Source organism: Rhinolophus ferrumequinum, chromosome 10 (genome assembly GCF_004115265.2).
Source record: "Rhinolophus ferrumequinum isolate MPI-CBG mRhiFer1 chromosome 10, mRhiFer1_v1.p, whole genome shotgun sequence".
NCBI classification, from domain to species: Eukaryota; Metazoa; Chordata; class Mammalia; order Chiroptera; family Rhinolophidae; genus Rhinolophus; species Rhinolophus ferrumequinum.
Window position 1 is genome coordinate 85341901 of NC_046293.1, and position 14463 is coordinate 85356363.

A 14463-nucleotide genomic window follows, 5' to 3' on the forward strand; every position below is an offset into this window, starting at 1 on the left:
TCTACAAATCTTATGATGAAGCTCACGTCTGAGTTTATCAAAATGCTTCCTTATTTCTAATCCTCCTTTAACATCCTTTAAGGCCGCCATTCCTTGGCGATGATGGTAGTTCCCCTAGTTCCCTTCATCAGAAGGGAGCCCCTTCAGGCATCCAGGGGCTGAGGACTGCAGACCAGCAGCAGCACAAGGAGCGCCGCGGTTCCCAGCTTCACGCACACTCGGGAGGCCAAGCCCGCTCCCTGGGGGAGGCCAGCTCAGGGCTCTCACAGTGCTCAGAGAGCGTTTGCACACTGGCCCAGGCCAAGGCCTAGTGCACACAGCCTTTTCACTCGTTTCAGGAATCGTTAGGGCTCTGTCCTGGCTGTCAGGAACCACGGGTGTGATTTCATGTGTCTGTTGAGAATATTCCGAGGAGTCCCGAGCCGCCATTGCTAAAGGACCGAGCAAGGTCATCCCTCCGGCCCTGCAGAAAAAGATTCCTTTTTCATCTGCCTCCAGACTTCGGGTGTCAGTGAGAAAAAGCTAAGGGGGGAGATGGGGGGAGCAGCATTGACGAGTGGCTGCTGGGACAATGCTAATTGAATAGAATTCTGTTTTCAAATGAGATATACCAGGAAGGGCTTCCACGCTGTGATTTGTCTTGATTATTGTGTTTTCAGATTTTTTTTCTTTAAGGAAAATGTAAGATTTCAGACCATATTCAATTATGAACATGGTCAATATTCAAAATTTTGCATAAAATTCTTAGGCAGAAATTCCAGCTTTCCTTCTAGGCTAAACATATGAAATTGTCAATATTTGACCAAATGTACCTATAAAAATGGCAGTTTCATAAGGTTAAATATAAGTTCAACCTTCTATTTCTAGAAATTCCATTTTTATGGAATTATCTTCAACTTATACGATAAACATCATATTTTGGGACAAAGAAATCTCACCTTCACTTGCAAATAGTTTAGAGGGTGCATAGCCTCCATTTATTTCCAGAGTTACTTTCCGCTGTTGATATGGGTCCGTTCCTCCCTGTGTGGTCACAACTCCTAATTGTCATGATCCCTGTGCGGCATCCCAGCATGGCCAGCCCTCATGGAAGGGGCAGGGCCTTGTTGTCGCCTCGAGTCCTGGAGCGCTGTGAGACTGGAAGGAATTTAATTGGAAACTGCCGTGTGTACCAGTTCTGCTCATTCCTGTCTCAGACCCATCCAGTGACATTAATCTTGCTTTGATTTAATTTGGTTTTCATTCCTAAAGTAGGAGCCCAGAGGATGCTCCCTGCCTCACAGGAGCACGGCAGGATTAATGAGTCACTTTTAGGAAAGCACTTGCAGCTCCTCAGATGGAACAAACAACACCATTTTTTTTTAACACTTTGGATTCTGTGGCACTTTCCAAAAAGGCGTTTTTATCCTTTACTTGGGAGTCGCTGACTTGTGCAAACTAAAAAATGGAAGAAACCTACCCCCCCACCCCCCACTAACATCTGTAAATAAACTAGTTTTCTGTCTTTACAATGATGTTGAAGTGTCATGGGGGTTCAAGGGGAAGCGGAAATGTACCAGCCCCAGAGCAGCCATGACCATTGGAAATACACTCACACACATACTCCACTCATCCACTAATAAAATGCTTTACACTTTCACTTGGGAGATGATTTCAGAGTAAAACTTCCTCGGTTCCAGCCCGGCTGTGCCATCTTAGCGCCTGAGCACGGCGCCAGCAGGAGCAGCTGCCAGCTCCTGAGAAGACATTTGAACTTTTGGCAGCGCTTCTTAGCAGAGGGCCCATCGCGGTGTTTGTGATTATAGAGTAAGGGTGCTCGCTCTCGGCAAAACAGAGCGTCTGACAGTAACGGAGTATTGGCTCAACACTCAGGGGGGTCCGTGTGGGATTCATTCTTTGACAATTACCCGGAATAAAGCACCCGCTTCCTTTTGTAAAAAGATATTTATTGGCTTAGAAACATAGCATATCCAGCTCTTCTTGGGGAGGAATTTTGCAACTATATTCAAACATTCTCAGAAACTCGGTGTTTGAGTATTGCTAAGGGGGTGCCTGCAGAGAGCGTTTACTTTAATGGCATCAAATATGGAAGAGAATTGAAAAATCAGCCAGAAAACAATGAATGGCTCAAGGGGAGAGGAGAGTGTGTTTGTTAATGACAGCAGTCAAAGAGCTCAGTAAGAGTTCAGAACCCTCACTGGAGACACTTTGCCGAGGCCTAAAGTCCCCAGCCAACCCCAGGCAGACCCCACAAGATGTCCTGAGCTCCGGCAGCTGGAGGCCTCTGGCCTAAACTTAGCAGCTGGCTGGATCCCACTGGCTGGACAGCTGCGCTCTCTCGGGGCTCTCCAGAGCCTGCTCCGCTCTGTGTTCTGTCCTCTAGGGGTGCAGCCGGAAGGAGATTACGCTTTAATCCTTTGGCGCTTGCCAAGCAGGTTTGTACATGCTGATAACCGACATGCCGCAGGCCAGAAGAAAAATTCTGTTTCTTCTTCTTTTTTTTTTTCCAAACTGGGGAAGGCTAGGTCCAAATTAGTATCAGCATTCAGAACAGCCTTAGAGCTTTAGAGTGGAGGGAAAAGCACTTAGCTAATATGCTCAGAAATGACAGGGTTGATCCCCGCTCCATAATCCCAGAATGCAGGTGAGGATTTGTGTATCCCTAATCTGCCTCTTCTTCAAGGCCCCTTGGTCTTGTGTTTTTGTGGTGCAACCCCTCAGAGCAATTTAATTCTCCGGAGGATGGAGACCTACATCTAGCTTCTGGCTCCTCCCCTCAGCCTGCAGGCCACTTCCTCCCCTGCTTAGGTTGGGGGAGGGGTTCCACAGTCCCAAAGGGCCTTCCTCAGGCGAGGACTCTGGACTTTATTTCCAAGAGGCTACAGCTTAGGCATCGCAACAATGTGTCGATGTGATAAAAGCATTTATTTGTCCAATGTGTACTTTTTAAATCTGTGGCAATTTTTTAACAGCTCTATTGAGATGTGATTTGTATACCATAAAGATCACCTTTTTAAAGTGTACAACTCAATGGTTTTTGGTACCTTGACAGAGTTGTACAGTTATCACAATCTAATTTTAGAACGTTTTCATCACCCCCAAAAGGAACCCTGTATCTATTAGCAGTCACTCCTCATTCCTCCGACCCCCACTTTAGGCAGCCGGCAGTCTACTTTCTGTCGGTATAAATTTGCCTGTTCTGGACATTTTGTATAAATGGGATTGTGGTCTCTTGTGACAGGCTTCTTTCACTGCGCGTAATGTTTCTGAGGTTCATTCACGTTGTAGCAGGTGTCAATACTTCTTTCCTTTTATTGTGTGGCATTTTTTGTAGTAGATTCATACAATGGAGTAATACACAATAATTTTACAAAGACGAACTGCTGGTAGCAGCAACAGCATAAACATCACAGACCTTATATTGGCCCTAAGAAGCTAGACACAGTCTATATGCTGAATGATTCCAATTATGTCAAGTTCAAGAACAGATCAAACTAATCAATGGTGATAGAAGTCAGAAAAATGATGACCTCTGGATGACGAAGGGGTAGTTATTGGCTGGGAAGGCATGATGGGCATATTTCTCAGAACTTGACAGAATTTTGTGTCTTGGTGTGTGTGGTGGTTACACAGGTATATACGTGAGCGTTCACTGAGCTTCGTATTAGTGAATGGGACGAACTGCTACTTAAAATTTAAAAGGTTTAATTAAAAAAAAAAGTACATGCAATTCTTATGATTTTACAGGCTTCCTTTTAAAAATACGACATGCCTGCAGAGCCGAGAACCAATCATGAGTGTAGTGCTGGATGAATGATCACAAAGGTCCTGTGACTAGCACTCAGGTCAAGAGACAGAACATTACGGCCCCTCGGAAGCCCTCCGGGTCCCCCATCGCCCTGGCGCCCTTCTCCAGACTTCTAACATCATCGTTTTGGCTGTGTTGTTTTTTTTTTCCTTAGCTTCACGTGACTGGATCCCACAGGACACATTCCTTGGTGTTGGGTTTCTTTGGCTCAACATTATCAGTGTGACATTCATCCATGCGGCACGTGGCAGTCATTTGCTCATGTTCATTGTTTTGTAATATTCTGTTGAATGAACATACTCCAAAGTATTTATTCGCTCTATGTTGATGGATATTTGGGTTGTTTTCAGTCTGGAAACGAGTTCACTCTCAGGATACGTGCTGACTTCTGTTGGGTCTATACCTACATGTGAAATAGACACCAGCTTTTTCGGCCCGTGTTTGAAAACCTGTTTCAGCATTTATTAGTAGAGTAGGAACCTCAGAAGATGAAAGTGGCCCCGTGCGTCTTGACCGCTGGGAGGCTGAGGTGTGTCTCAGCACAGCTTAGCCTCCCCTCTGCCATGGCTGGCCCCCCACCCCTCACCCCCCAGCACCCTGCCTCCACCTTCTGGCACCTGCCTCACTGCATCTCATTGCCTGTCCGTCTCCTTCACAGGCTCGCGAGCTCCTTGAGGGCAGACACAGTGTCTGGCTCAGCATTGTGGCCCCACATGCCAGCACAGTGCCCCCCACATCGGCATTCTTGATCCAATTTTATTTAATCAGCGAGAGACTGTAAAACCCAGCCAGCTATCTCATTCCTGGGTGAAGTTGAGAAATCCATTAAATTTTGAAAACTCACATTTTTTTTTTATCTTTGCTTTCAGATATCGAATGGATCCACTATAAAAGTCTTTAAGAAGATAGCAAATTTTACTTCAGGTAACCAATATAATGTTGACCTTTTGTTCTCACCCAGCTTTATAAAGTATTGCCTTTTGCCTCTCTCAGATGTATTGTCACAAAGGTGAGATTGAGCTGTTGCTATGTAATTCTCTGAAAGCAGAGAAGAACCACATCAATCTGCTTCTAGTCCTACAACGCGAGCCCTGCAAGAAGGACAGGAAACCGTGAACAGTGGTTAGTCCAGATCTCCCAGCTTCTTACCAGCCTTAACTGAGGGCCGGATCTCAGCCTTTGAAACTCTTTTCCAACTCAGTAGGATAGGGCCAACAGAGGAGAGTCCTGGCAAAGTGAGGGAAGCTTGTAGATTATCACACAGTCCTGCAAAGGCTGAACAAATAGGATAGTCCACATAGAAAGCCCAAATCTCCTAGTGATAGCATTTGCAAAATTCCCAGAAAGTGGAGAAGAGACAAACTAAAGAGGGAGCTTTTATGGGAAAGTCAATAAGCCAGTCTCTAACCTCTCTTCTACCTCACCGATAGGGGTAAGAAAATCTGTGGCAGTGCCTTCAGAAAATCCCTAGGTCCAGTTCCAGGATTGACTGCAGAGGAATTACACCCCAGCCAAGACAATCAGTCCTCAGCCCTTAAAAAGGTTCTGGGTCCTTCTCTCACACACAGTGGGGGACGGGGCTTCCTGATTCCTGGATTCAGAATGAGGAGCCTGTAGGTCCCAACTCCTGGTCAGTAAGCAGGAAATGCAGGGCTCCCCATTGAATAGACAGGATAATTTAATAGGTAGTAGGACACCCGTTTGAGGCCACGCTCCACTCCCCCCCATCGTCCATCATTACGTCAGGCTCGAGTGAGAGAAACCATCTTGCAAAGTGTGGCTGTCGTCTGGCACAGGGGCATTGGTGTCCTTGTGTTGTAAAGGTGGAAGAGCTGTGTGTTTGCATCTCTTCATGGGACCTCTAGGCAGACCACACCTCTGCTTCCTTCCTGCCCAATCCAGCTGAGAGCCATCATTTTGATCACTGTCCTGCAGTGGTCCTCCAAACCCCAGCCCCTCTGTCCTTTCATCACCCGCTCTGTCAAAATCCCAGCCCTGGATGAACCCAGCTCCTCGCCCTTCCTGGGCCTCCAGCAGGGCAGCCAAGAGGAGAAAGTGACTCACAGCACAGCTGGAGTCACTCGAAGTTCACGGTGGCCAGGTTGGCCAGGGCGCTCAGCGCAGCCTACTCCCGCTGTTTCTGGAGGCAACGCATGCTGTGTTCCCATAAGCCGCCGCTCTGTCCTCAGAGCTCGGACCCACACAGCTCTCCTGACAGGCAGCAGATGGCTGTACCCTGTACTTCAGAGGAAACAAATATCAGAGCTCCTTCGGCATCCAGCACCAAGCCTCCAACCGACCCGCTTCCTTGCTTCCCCCGGCATTCAAGGGCTGTCTGTCCTTCCATCCCAGGCCCTTCTCTCACCCGTGCTTTGGATTCCACTATCTTTCCCGACTTTCTCAGCATTTTTAAACCCCCCGGTAATCTCTTCTGTCACCTGCACTTTCTCCCCGGCTTCCACTGTATTTTTTTCCATGGACATTTCAAGATGTTCTGGTCTCTCTCTAAAACAAAACACCAAGTGCCTTAATCCTTCTTTCCCCTCCATTCACCACTTTTGTTTCTCCCAAGACTGTCCCGCCTCCCTGCTACTCTACTTGCTCTGAGCTCCACCTCACTGCCCTTCTTTCAGGTCCTAGAAGGGGTCAGTTTCCTTCCCACCTTAGGACCTTTACACCTGTTGCCCCTCCTTCCTTTGCTTGGCTAACTCTATCCCTTCATCTCCGTTCAGCTGCAACATCCCTTCCTCAAAGAAGCCTCCCAGACTAGGTCAGTCCCTTGGTAGATACTTTCTTAGCATATAATTCTTCACAATCTTCATCACAGTTGTAATTAAATAATTGCGTAATTAGTAGTATGAGTGAGTGGTATGAAATTCTCGGATGTCTTATTCCTGGCTGTCTGCCCCTGGCGCACACAGTAGGTGCTCCAGGTATATTTGTCAGTGATCAGCAAGTGGTCGGTCAACCTACTTTAACACTTCCAGGCCAGGGAACCTGCTTCCCCTGCAGTCCCTGGCCCATCCCATCTCACACTGTTCTTAAGCTCTAACGACTCAGCGGGGGGAACGTAGCTATGAAGAGCTGAAGTAGATGAGCTCACATAAGGTCCTTATAGCACAAGTGGGGCATTTTATGAGAAGGCCAATTAGCCTGTGGTTGTGTTGTTAACGCACTGTGTTCTCTCCCTCTCTCTCTGGCCTTCAGATGTGGAATACTCAGATGACCACTGCCATTTGGTGAGTCGGCCTTTCCTGGACTCGTGCTGGATCTGGTGCCTGGAGCGTGACAGTCTCCATGGGTAATGCATCTGCTCTGTCTTCCTTCAGATTCTACCAGATTCAGAAGCGTTCCAAGATGTGCAAGGAAAGAGACATCGAGGGAAGCACAAGTTCAAAGTAAAAGAAATGTATCTGACGAAGCTGCTGTCGACCAAGGTACACTTACAGTTCTGGGAGCGCTTTTATGGCTACCTTGGGGGGGTGTCTGATGTGTTTGACTTAATTTCCACTGGAGTGTGAAAATGTTACAAATCCCTTGTGCCTTCTAGCAAAGCAAAATGAAAGTTTGAATTGTAAACATTTCCTCCCCCCTTCTTTTTTTATATAAACTGCAAAGATAACAGCACTGTACAAATTTGTACTGTAACCTCTTCAATCAGGGATTTGTTGTTCCCAGTCCCTTTACCTGCCATTTCACTGTTGTTCTTTAGGTTGACAGCATAATTATTCCTTCTTGTTTGTCATTACGGATGAGCAATAAAATTCCCTCTTTGAATTGCAAATAAAACGAAGGCGGGGTGGGGGGTGTGAGGTTAGTGACTATAAACCCAGTAAATCTTACTGATTTTTTTTCATTTTAAAGTTCAGAATTCTGTTGACATATAAAAGTGTTTGGTGTGAAAGTCAGTGGAAAACCAAATCGGGGCAAATTTTCCTTTACCTGGCTTTCCGTGGGATTAACACAAGTCTGTGGTGATCCTTTTCCCTGAAATGACTAGCCGTATAAATGCTGTTATCTACACCTGGCCTAGCTTCTTCGGGCATGCTTCTTCAGATTATGGCAGGGTGTCTGCTGAGAGCTTTGTAGATTTGTCTAGTAGGTAGAGGACAGCCAGAGCCTTTGATTGTCTCTCCTCTCCCACAGAGCTCTGCCTGTTCCGTTCTTATAAAACACTCAAATGCTCTGAAAGTCCACAATAAAACCCTATGATGGAAATATGTGCAACAGGAAAATTCTGGGAACCAAGATACATCACTGGAGTTTTTCCAGGCTGAACATAACGAATAAAAGCCAAACATCCGTGGCTTCTTGGTTTATGTGTATAGCCCTCCAACTGACTTCTCAACTGCTGGAGATTTCTAAGCAATCCTCCCTGTAGACTAAACAATGTTATTAGCAAGAAGGTCCTGAACCAAGTCCAAATCTGGGCCTGGATTTTCAGGACCATGGTCCCATACTGTCAGTGACGGCCTCATTGGACAATTGTACATAGTTTCTCTTCAGCTTGTTTTTCTCTGTTTTGCAAATCATTTTCTCTGCACTTGGATTTCATTTTCCATCATGTTTTCAAAACCACTACCCTATTTGTTTTAATGTCCCAAGTCTGATGTTCTGCCTTTCAGGTGGCGATTCACTCTGTGCTTGAAAAACTTTTTAGAAGCATTTGGAGTTTACCCAACAGCAGAGCTCCCTTTGCTATAAAATACTTCTTTGACTTTTTGGATGCCCAGGCTGAAAACAAAAAAATCACCGATCCTGATGTCGTACATATTTGGAAAACAAACAGGTGAGAAAAAACAGAAGGTGATTACTCTGGTTTCAAGAATCTGGGGCAGAATCTTAACTAAAAGGAGGCATGGATAGTCACAGAAGGATTCATTTATCCCTATACCAGCATCTTCTGCCTTGGTAAGCGGTCATGTCAAAGCAGTTTCTCGCTGTTACTATTTTAAACAATAAATGAAACCATTCCTATGCCAAGAATCCTAGTCTTTAGGATAAAACAAACAAAGACGTTATCTTTAATGCATGAAAAAGTCTTCGTTTGGAATGTGAAAACAAGTTTAGCTTGACCATCAAAAGATGAAAAATTAATATTTTGTGATTTGATCATACAGTTTTCCATTAGAGAAGACTCTGATTTGTTCAGAGAATTAATCATTTTGCAATTTCCAAGCTGTCTATACCGATTCTGTATAGAAATTTCTGCTTTTATTTGCTTGAATGGGGTACTCAGATACCATGAGAATTAGGCAAGGGATTGTGTTTTGTTCCATTTTTTAACATTTTATCTTGAGCGGAGGCAAGGCATCCAAATGCATTCTAAATTCTCCTCAGTAAAGAAACCTAGCTCCTTACCTCTATTTGAAATACTTTGTGCGTGAGTGAGTAAGACTCAGGGTTCCAACGCAGCACAACTCCTCCGTGTGAGCTGAAGCTCTCCAGGCAGTACGGTGAGCCAGACCATTTCAAATAAGAATTCAAAGCTGACATTCCAGAGCTGTAAGTCTGATCTCCTCCATGTAATCCAGGTCTATCCCAGCTCCACTTCCTGTGTGCCAGCCGTGTTCTGGGCCCTGCCAGTCCCACACCAAGCTCCAGTGCTGCAGGCTACCATTTCACGGTGAGGGTGGTGACACCTGGGCCGGGGCAGCAGTCAGCACGCAGGGCGATTGAGAGGCCTTGCAACCATATGATGGAGGTGATTGGCTAGGCCAGAGCTGCGAAGTAGCTAATGAAAGGGCTTTAAATGATTCCCAAGTTCCTATGCAAATATTTATTCGAGTACCTACTATGTGCTGACTACCATTAGCTGCTGGAGATAAAGAACTAAACGGACAAAAATCCGTGTGCTCACAGAGCTTGCATTCTGATAGGTGGAGACAGACAATAAATAAAGTAGGCAAACTGCAGTATGTTAGAAGCTGCTTGGTACAGTGGACCAAGTGGGAAATGGGGATGGAGAGTGGCAGGACAGGGTGGTCAAGAGGCCTCACAGTGATGACGACACCTGAGCCAGGTCTTGAAAGAAGTAGGAGCATAAACCCTGAGCCTCTCTGGGGCAGGGCGGTTTCAGGAGGACGGACAAGAAGCAAAGCTCGGAGATGCAGGCGAGCGGCTGCAGGAGTAGCAGGGTGGCCCGGGGACAGAATTAGGGAGTGAAGAGCAGGAGGTGAGGGCCCAGGCCCAGATCACACGAGGCTTTGTCCGGAGGAGGACAGAGAGCGGGTTTGGGCAGTGGAGAGACAGGACCTGACACTGTGAAGAGGGTTGCTGGGAGTTGGGAGGGAATTAACTGTCCAGAGCTGGGGGTGGTAATCCAGGTGAGAGAGGATGGTGGCTGAGGTCAGGGTGCAGCACTAAAGCAGGTAAGAAGAGGTCAGGTTCTGGAGATATGAGGAGATGTTCTCACTGGTAATCATACTCTAGTGTAATCTAGAACCATCTGGAGAAAAGTTTTGTCTTGTCAGTGGTCCCTTTCAGACTTTTCCTCCTCTCGTGCTCCCCTCTCAGTGGCTTTCAGTTTAACCCTTTCTTGTTCTCCCTGAGCGATACTGCCATCTGCCGCTTGGGGTGGTTGGCAAAGCAGACTTGTGTGCCTCCATAGCAAGGACAAACACAGCCGTGTATACGAACTGTGATAAACAGAGCGTCCGCTTCATGTGAATGGCTGTATTTGAAAAGAGACCCCTCTCTCTCTCTCTCTCTCTCTCTCTCTCTCTCTCTCTCTCTCTCTCTCTCCCTCTCTCTCTCTCCCCCTCTCCCCCTCTCCCCCTTTCCCTCTCCCCACAGCCTTCCTCTTCGCTTCTGGGTAAACATCCTGAAGAATCCTCAGTTTGTCTTTGACATTAAGAAGACACCACACATAGATGGCTGTTTATCAGTGATTGCCCAGGCGTTCATGGATGCCTTTTCTCTCACGGAGCAGCAACTCGGGAAGGTAAGGCCCAGCTCCAGTATTTCTTGTATGAGTCTGAAACACTCTTTCTTGTAAACAGTCAAATAATAAACAATTGGCCTAAATCACACCAGCTGAAAAGAGTCAGTGATGCCACTGAAAGTTTGCTTTTCTTTAAAATCTCATTTGTATTTTAATGTTTTTTTAAACGAAAACCAAAATAGCAGGTTATTATCCCAACCCTACTGCAGAACTCTTTACCACAAAGTACTGTGTTTCCCCGAAAATAAGACCTAGCCAGAACATCAGCTCTAATGCGTCTTTTGGAGCAAAAATTAATATAAGACCCGGTATTGTATTATATTATGTTATATTAATTATATTATATTATACTAATTATATTACATCATATTACATTACATTATATTATGTTGTATTATATTATAAAGACCTGGTCTTATATTACAGTAAAATAAGACCAGGTCTTATATTAGTTTTTGCTCCAAAAGATGCATTAGAGCTGATGGTCCGGCTAGGTCTTATTTTCAGGGAAACACGGTATAAAACATTCTGTAGACACTAATAAACTCTAAATCCAAAGCATGAAATTACTGACATTGGTCTAAATTAATTCCATCTGAATACATCTAAAAAAGTCTATTTGATTAGAACAAACTGTTTATGGGGAAATTCTTCCCCATAAACAATTTGTTAGTTTATAATCAAAACATCAATATTGTTTTTACTATGGTTTTCTTTGCTGAGCAAAAGCCCTAAGAAAGGAAAGGAAGATAAAAATACAGAGCAAACTTTGAAAGAGATGTTTTGGCCCTATTCAAGCACTCCAAAATACATTAAGCTGAGCATTATCTGTAACTAATGGATTCCAGAAAATCTTTTAAAGCTGAGCAGTGGCTCTCGTGTGGAAGGATTTGAAGAGTGCCTGGGATGAAGTGTGATCGATGTTTCCTTGGTACTTCAGGCCCCTAGTCTAAATCTAGTCACCATCACCACTACTTCTGCGAAACAACCTGTTTTCACTTTTGTCTTCAAGCATTGACTAGTCTCTCAAGGCAGATTCCTCAGCATTATCTTCTTCAACTCCTTCTCTTTCCTCCCTCAGGAAGGAAGAGGTTCCTTCCCACAACCTCTGTCCCTAATTGGTTACTACTCACTTCTGTCTCTGAAGCATCTCTGTCCTTTTCCTCCTGTCTTTCTGCCCTGTCCCGTCATCCCCTCTCCACTGGGATAACTGCCTCCTACCTGGTGTCGTTTCCCTGACGTCCATCTCATCTCCTCAACTTTTCCTTTTCACTGTGTCTCAGGTTCTCTTTCTAAAACATTAATCTTGTCAGTCTCCTGCTTAAAAATTGTAACTATTTCCCATTTTACCTACCACGGTCCTTCCTGAAGGACTTCAGGTCTCTTCTCTGGCCTCATCGTTTTCTTGCACACTCCATATACCTCCTATGCTATAGCTTTTACTTTGCCCAGATTTACTGTGAACTTGTTTTCACATCCCTTTGCCTGTCTCATAAGCCTATCTAGTAAAATCGTACTTACTCATTAATTCGCTCACAAACATTTCATTCATTCAACATAATTTCCTAATGTGTACTAGAAACTGGAGGACACTCAGATCAGCTTAAATATATATATACCTACCATGTTTCCCTGAAAATAAGATCTAGTCAGACCATCAGCTCTCATGCGTCTTTTGGAGCAAAAATTAATATAAGACCTGGTATATATTATATTATATTATATTATATTATATTATATTATATTAATTACATTACATTATTATTGTATAGACCCGGTCTTATATTATAGTAAAATAAGACCGGGTCTTATATTAATTTTTGCTCCAAAAGATACATTAGAGCTGATTGTCCGGCTAGGTCTTATTTTTGGGGAAACACGGTAGTTTGTGAACTTCCACCTGATGCAGTTCCCACAGCACTTTCCTCATTTGACCAATAAAGCTCCTCTTAGCACCCAACACACTGAAAGACACTTATATGCTTATTTATTCAAAGTAAAAAATAGCCGTTTATCAATTACTATGTACTTGGTATCTTTCAGTTCGTCCCCACCAGACCCACAGAGCAGTAATGTTACCCTCACTTTATAGGGGAGGAGACTGATGTTCTGAGGTTACAAGTCTTGCCTCAGATCAGTTTTTATGATCCCTGATCTGTCCAGTTCTACAGTCCTTTTCTTTACTCTCCACCCTGTTATTAATTACTGGTATCACAGTAAACACTGTGTAAGTTTGTCTTCCCAACTAGCTTGTAAGCTTCTTGAGGGCAGGTACTGGTCTTTTACACTCGATGCCTGCCCAGTGCCTGGCTAAATACACCTGTATTGAATGAACGACTGCATGATTTGTGGGCTCTATTTAAACTTGACAAATGAAAAAAATCTCATTCTAGGCGTCCTTCAGAATGATTCGAGCTCTGATGCGGCCATTCAAACCATCGATACATTTTAAAATGTACTGGGACATTTTAGCCCTCTTACCTATTAACTCACCTATCTTCCCTGAGGAGAATTTTAAAATTTTTTGTGAAAAAAAAATGACTTTTAAAGTAAAACCTTCATTTATTCTTTAATATTATCACTGTTATAATTATATAAAGACATTCAAACTGCCAAGGACCTGTTGCAAAATCAGACCTCGATCCACCAATAGTAATGACCATGGTTTTTCCTGGGGACCCTTGAAGATTTTTATAATAAAATAAAAAGGAGAAGCAGAAAAACCTGCCACTGCCAATTACTTACCACTTTCATGGTTATATAAAAGGCTCAATCAGATCTACAATTAATCTTTTATAAATGCCAGAATTCACTGGTGGGTGAGGATGAGAGCAAATGTTTTAATTCAGGCTTTTTACAACCATTAGTAATGAACTATGATTGAGGTAAGTTCCATTGTTACAGTAACTCAAAATCTTGCAAAAATAATAATTTTAGTTCTTTTATGAGAGGAGGGCAGAATATATTAGCATTTCATCTGCCTGAAAATAACAGTGATTCACCGGAACTATCTGGATAGCAGTCAGTCAGTCAGTCAACAACATTTCTGAAGGCCGACTGCATGGAGCCTTGTTCCCAGAGGGTGACAGTAAGTAGTGGAGATCCACCTACACTGGTACTGTTATAAATTCTCCGTGGTTTCTTACTCTTTTGATGGTGGTTTTTTATTTTTTTAGGAAGCACCAACGAATAAACTTCTCTATGCCAAGGATATCCCAACCTACAAAGAGGAAGTAAAATCTTATTACAAAGCAATCAGGGATTTGCCTCCATTGTCATCTTCAGAAATGGAAGAATTCTTAACTCAGGAATCTAAGGTATTGTTGGAAAGTAGAAATCAGATATTAAAAAGAAACAAAAAAATCATTTCAGAATCTTTCAACAAGGTTTTCTTTTTTAAAGAAACATGAAAATGAATTTAATGAAGAAGTGGCCTTGACAGAAATCTACAAATACATCGTAAAATATTTTGATGAGGTAAGATTTCAAATAACATTTTAAAAAACTGATATGAGTTGGTCACCAGGACTTGGTTATAAAGCATTCTGTGGGTGTCAGTGCAGCTCTGGCGTCCCGAGGGGCCAGAAAAGGGAGGCTGGGGAGCCTTGTGCCGGGATCCTGGCAGCCGGCCAGACCCTGCACCTGGCCGGCTGCTGCCTTTGGATCAGCCTGCATTTACCCTTGAGTTAATGGAGCCCACAACCACCTTGAC

At 44.1% G+C, this 14463-nt stretch overlaps 1 protein-coding gene across 1 annotated transcript in view; it reads left to right on the forward strand.

The window, feature by feature from the left end:
- PLXNC1 (plexin C1) overlaps positions 1-14463 on the forward strand; it is a 140369-nt gene that overhangs the window by 124514 nt on the left and 1392 nt on the right. The window contains exons 24-30 of the mRNA XM_033117193.1: positions 4678-4732; positions 7016-7047; positions 7138-7245; positions 8434-8597; positions 10604-10751; positions 13928-14068; positions 14154-14228. Coding sequence (XP_032973084.1) covers positions 4678-4732; positions 7016-7047; positions 7138-7245; positions 8434-8597; positions 10604-10751; positions 13928-14068; positions 14154-14228 — 723 coding nt within the window. The remainder of the gene's footprint in view (positions 1-4677; positions 4733-7015; positions 7048-7137; positions 7246-8433; positions 8598-10603; positions 10752-13927; positions 14069-14153; positions 14229-14463) is intronic.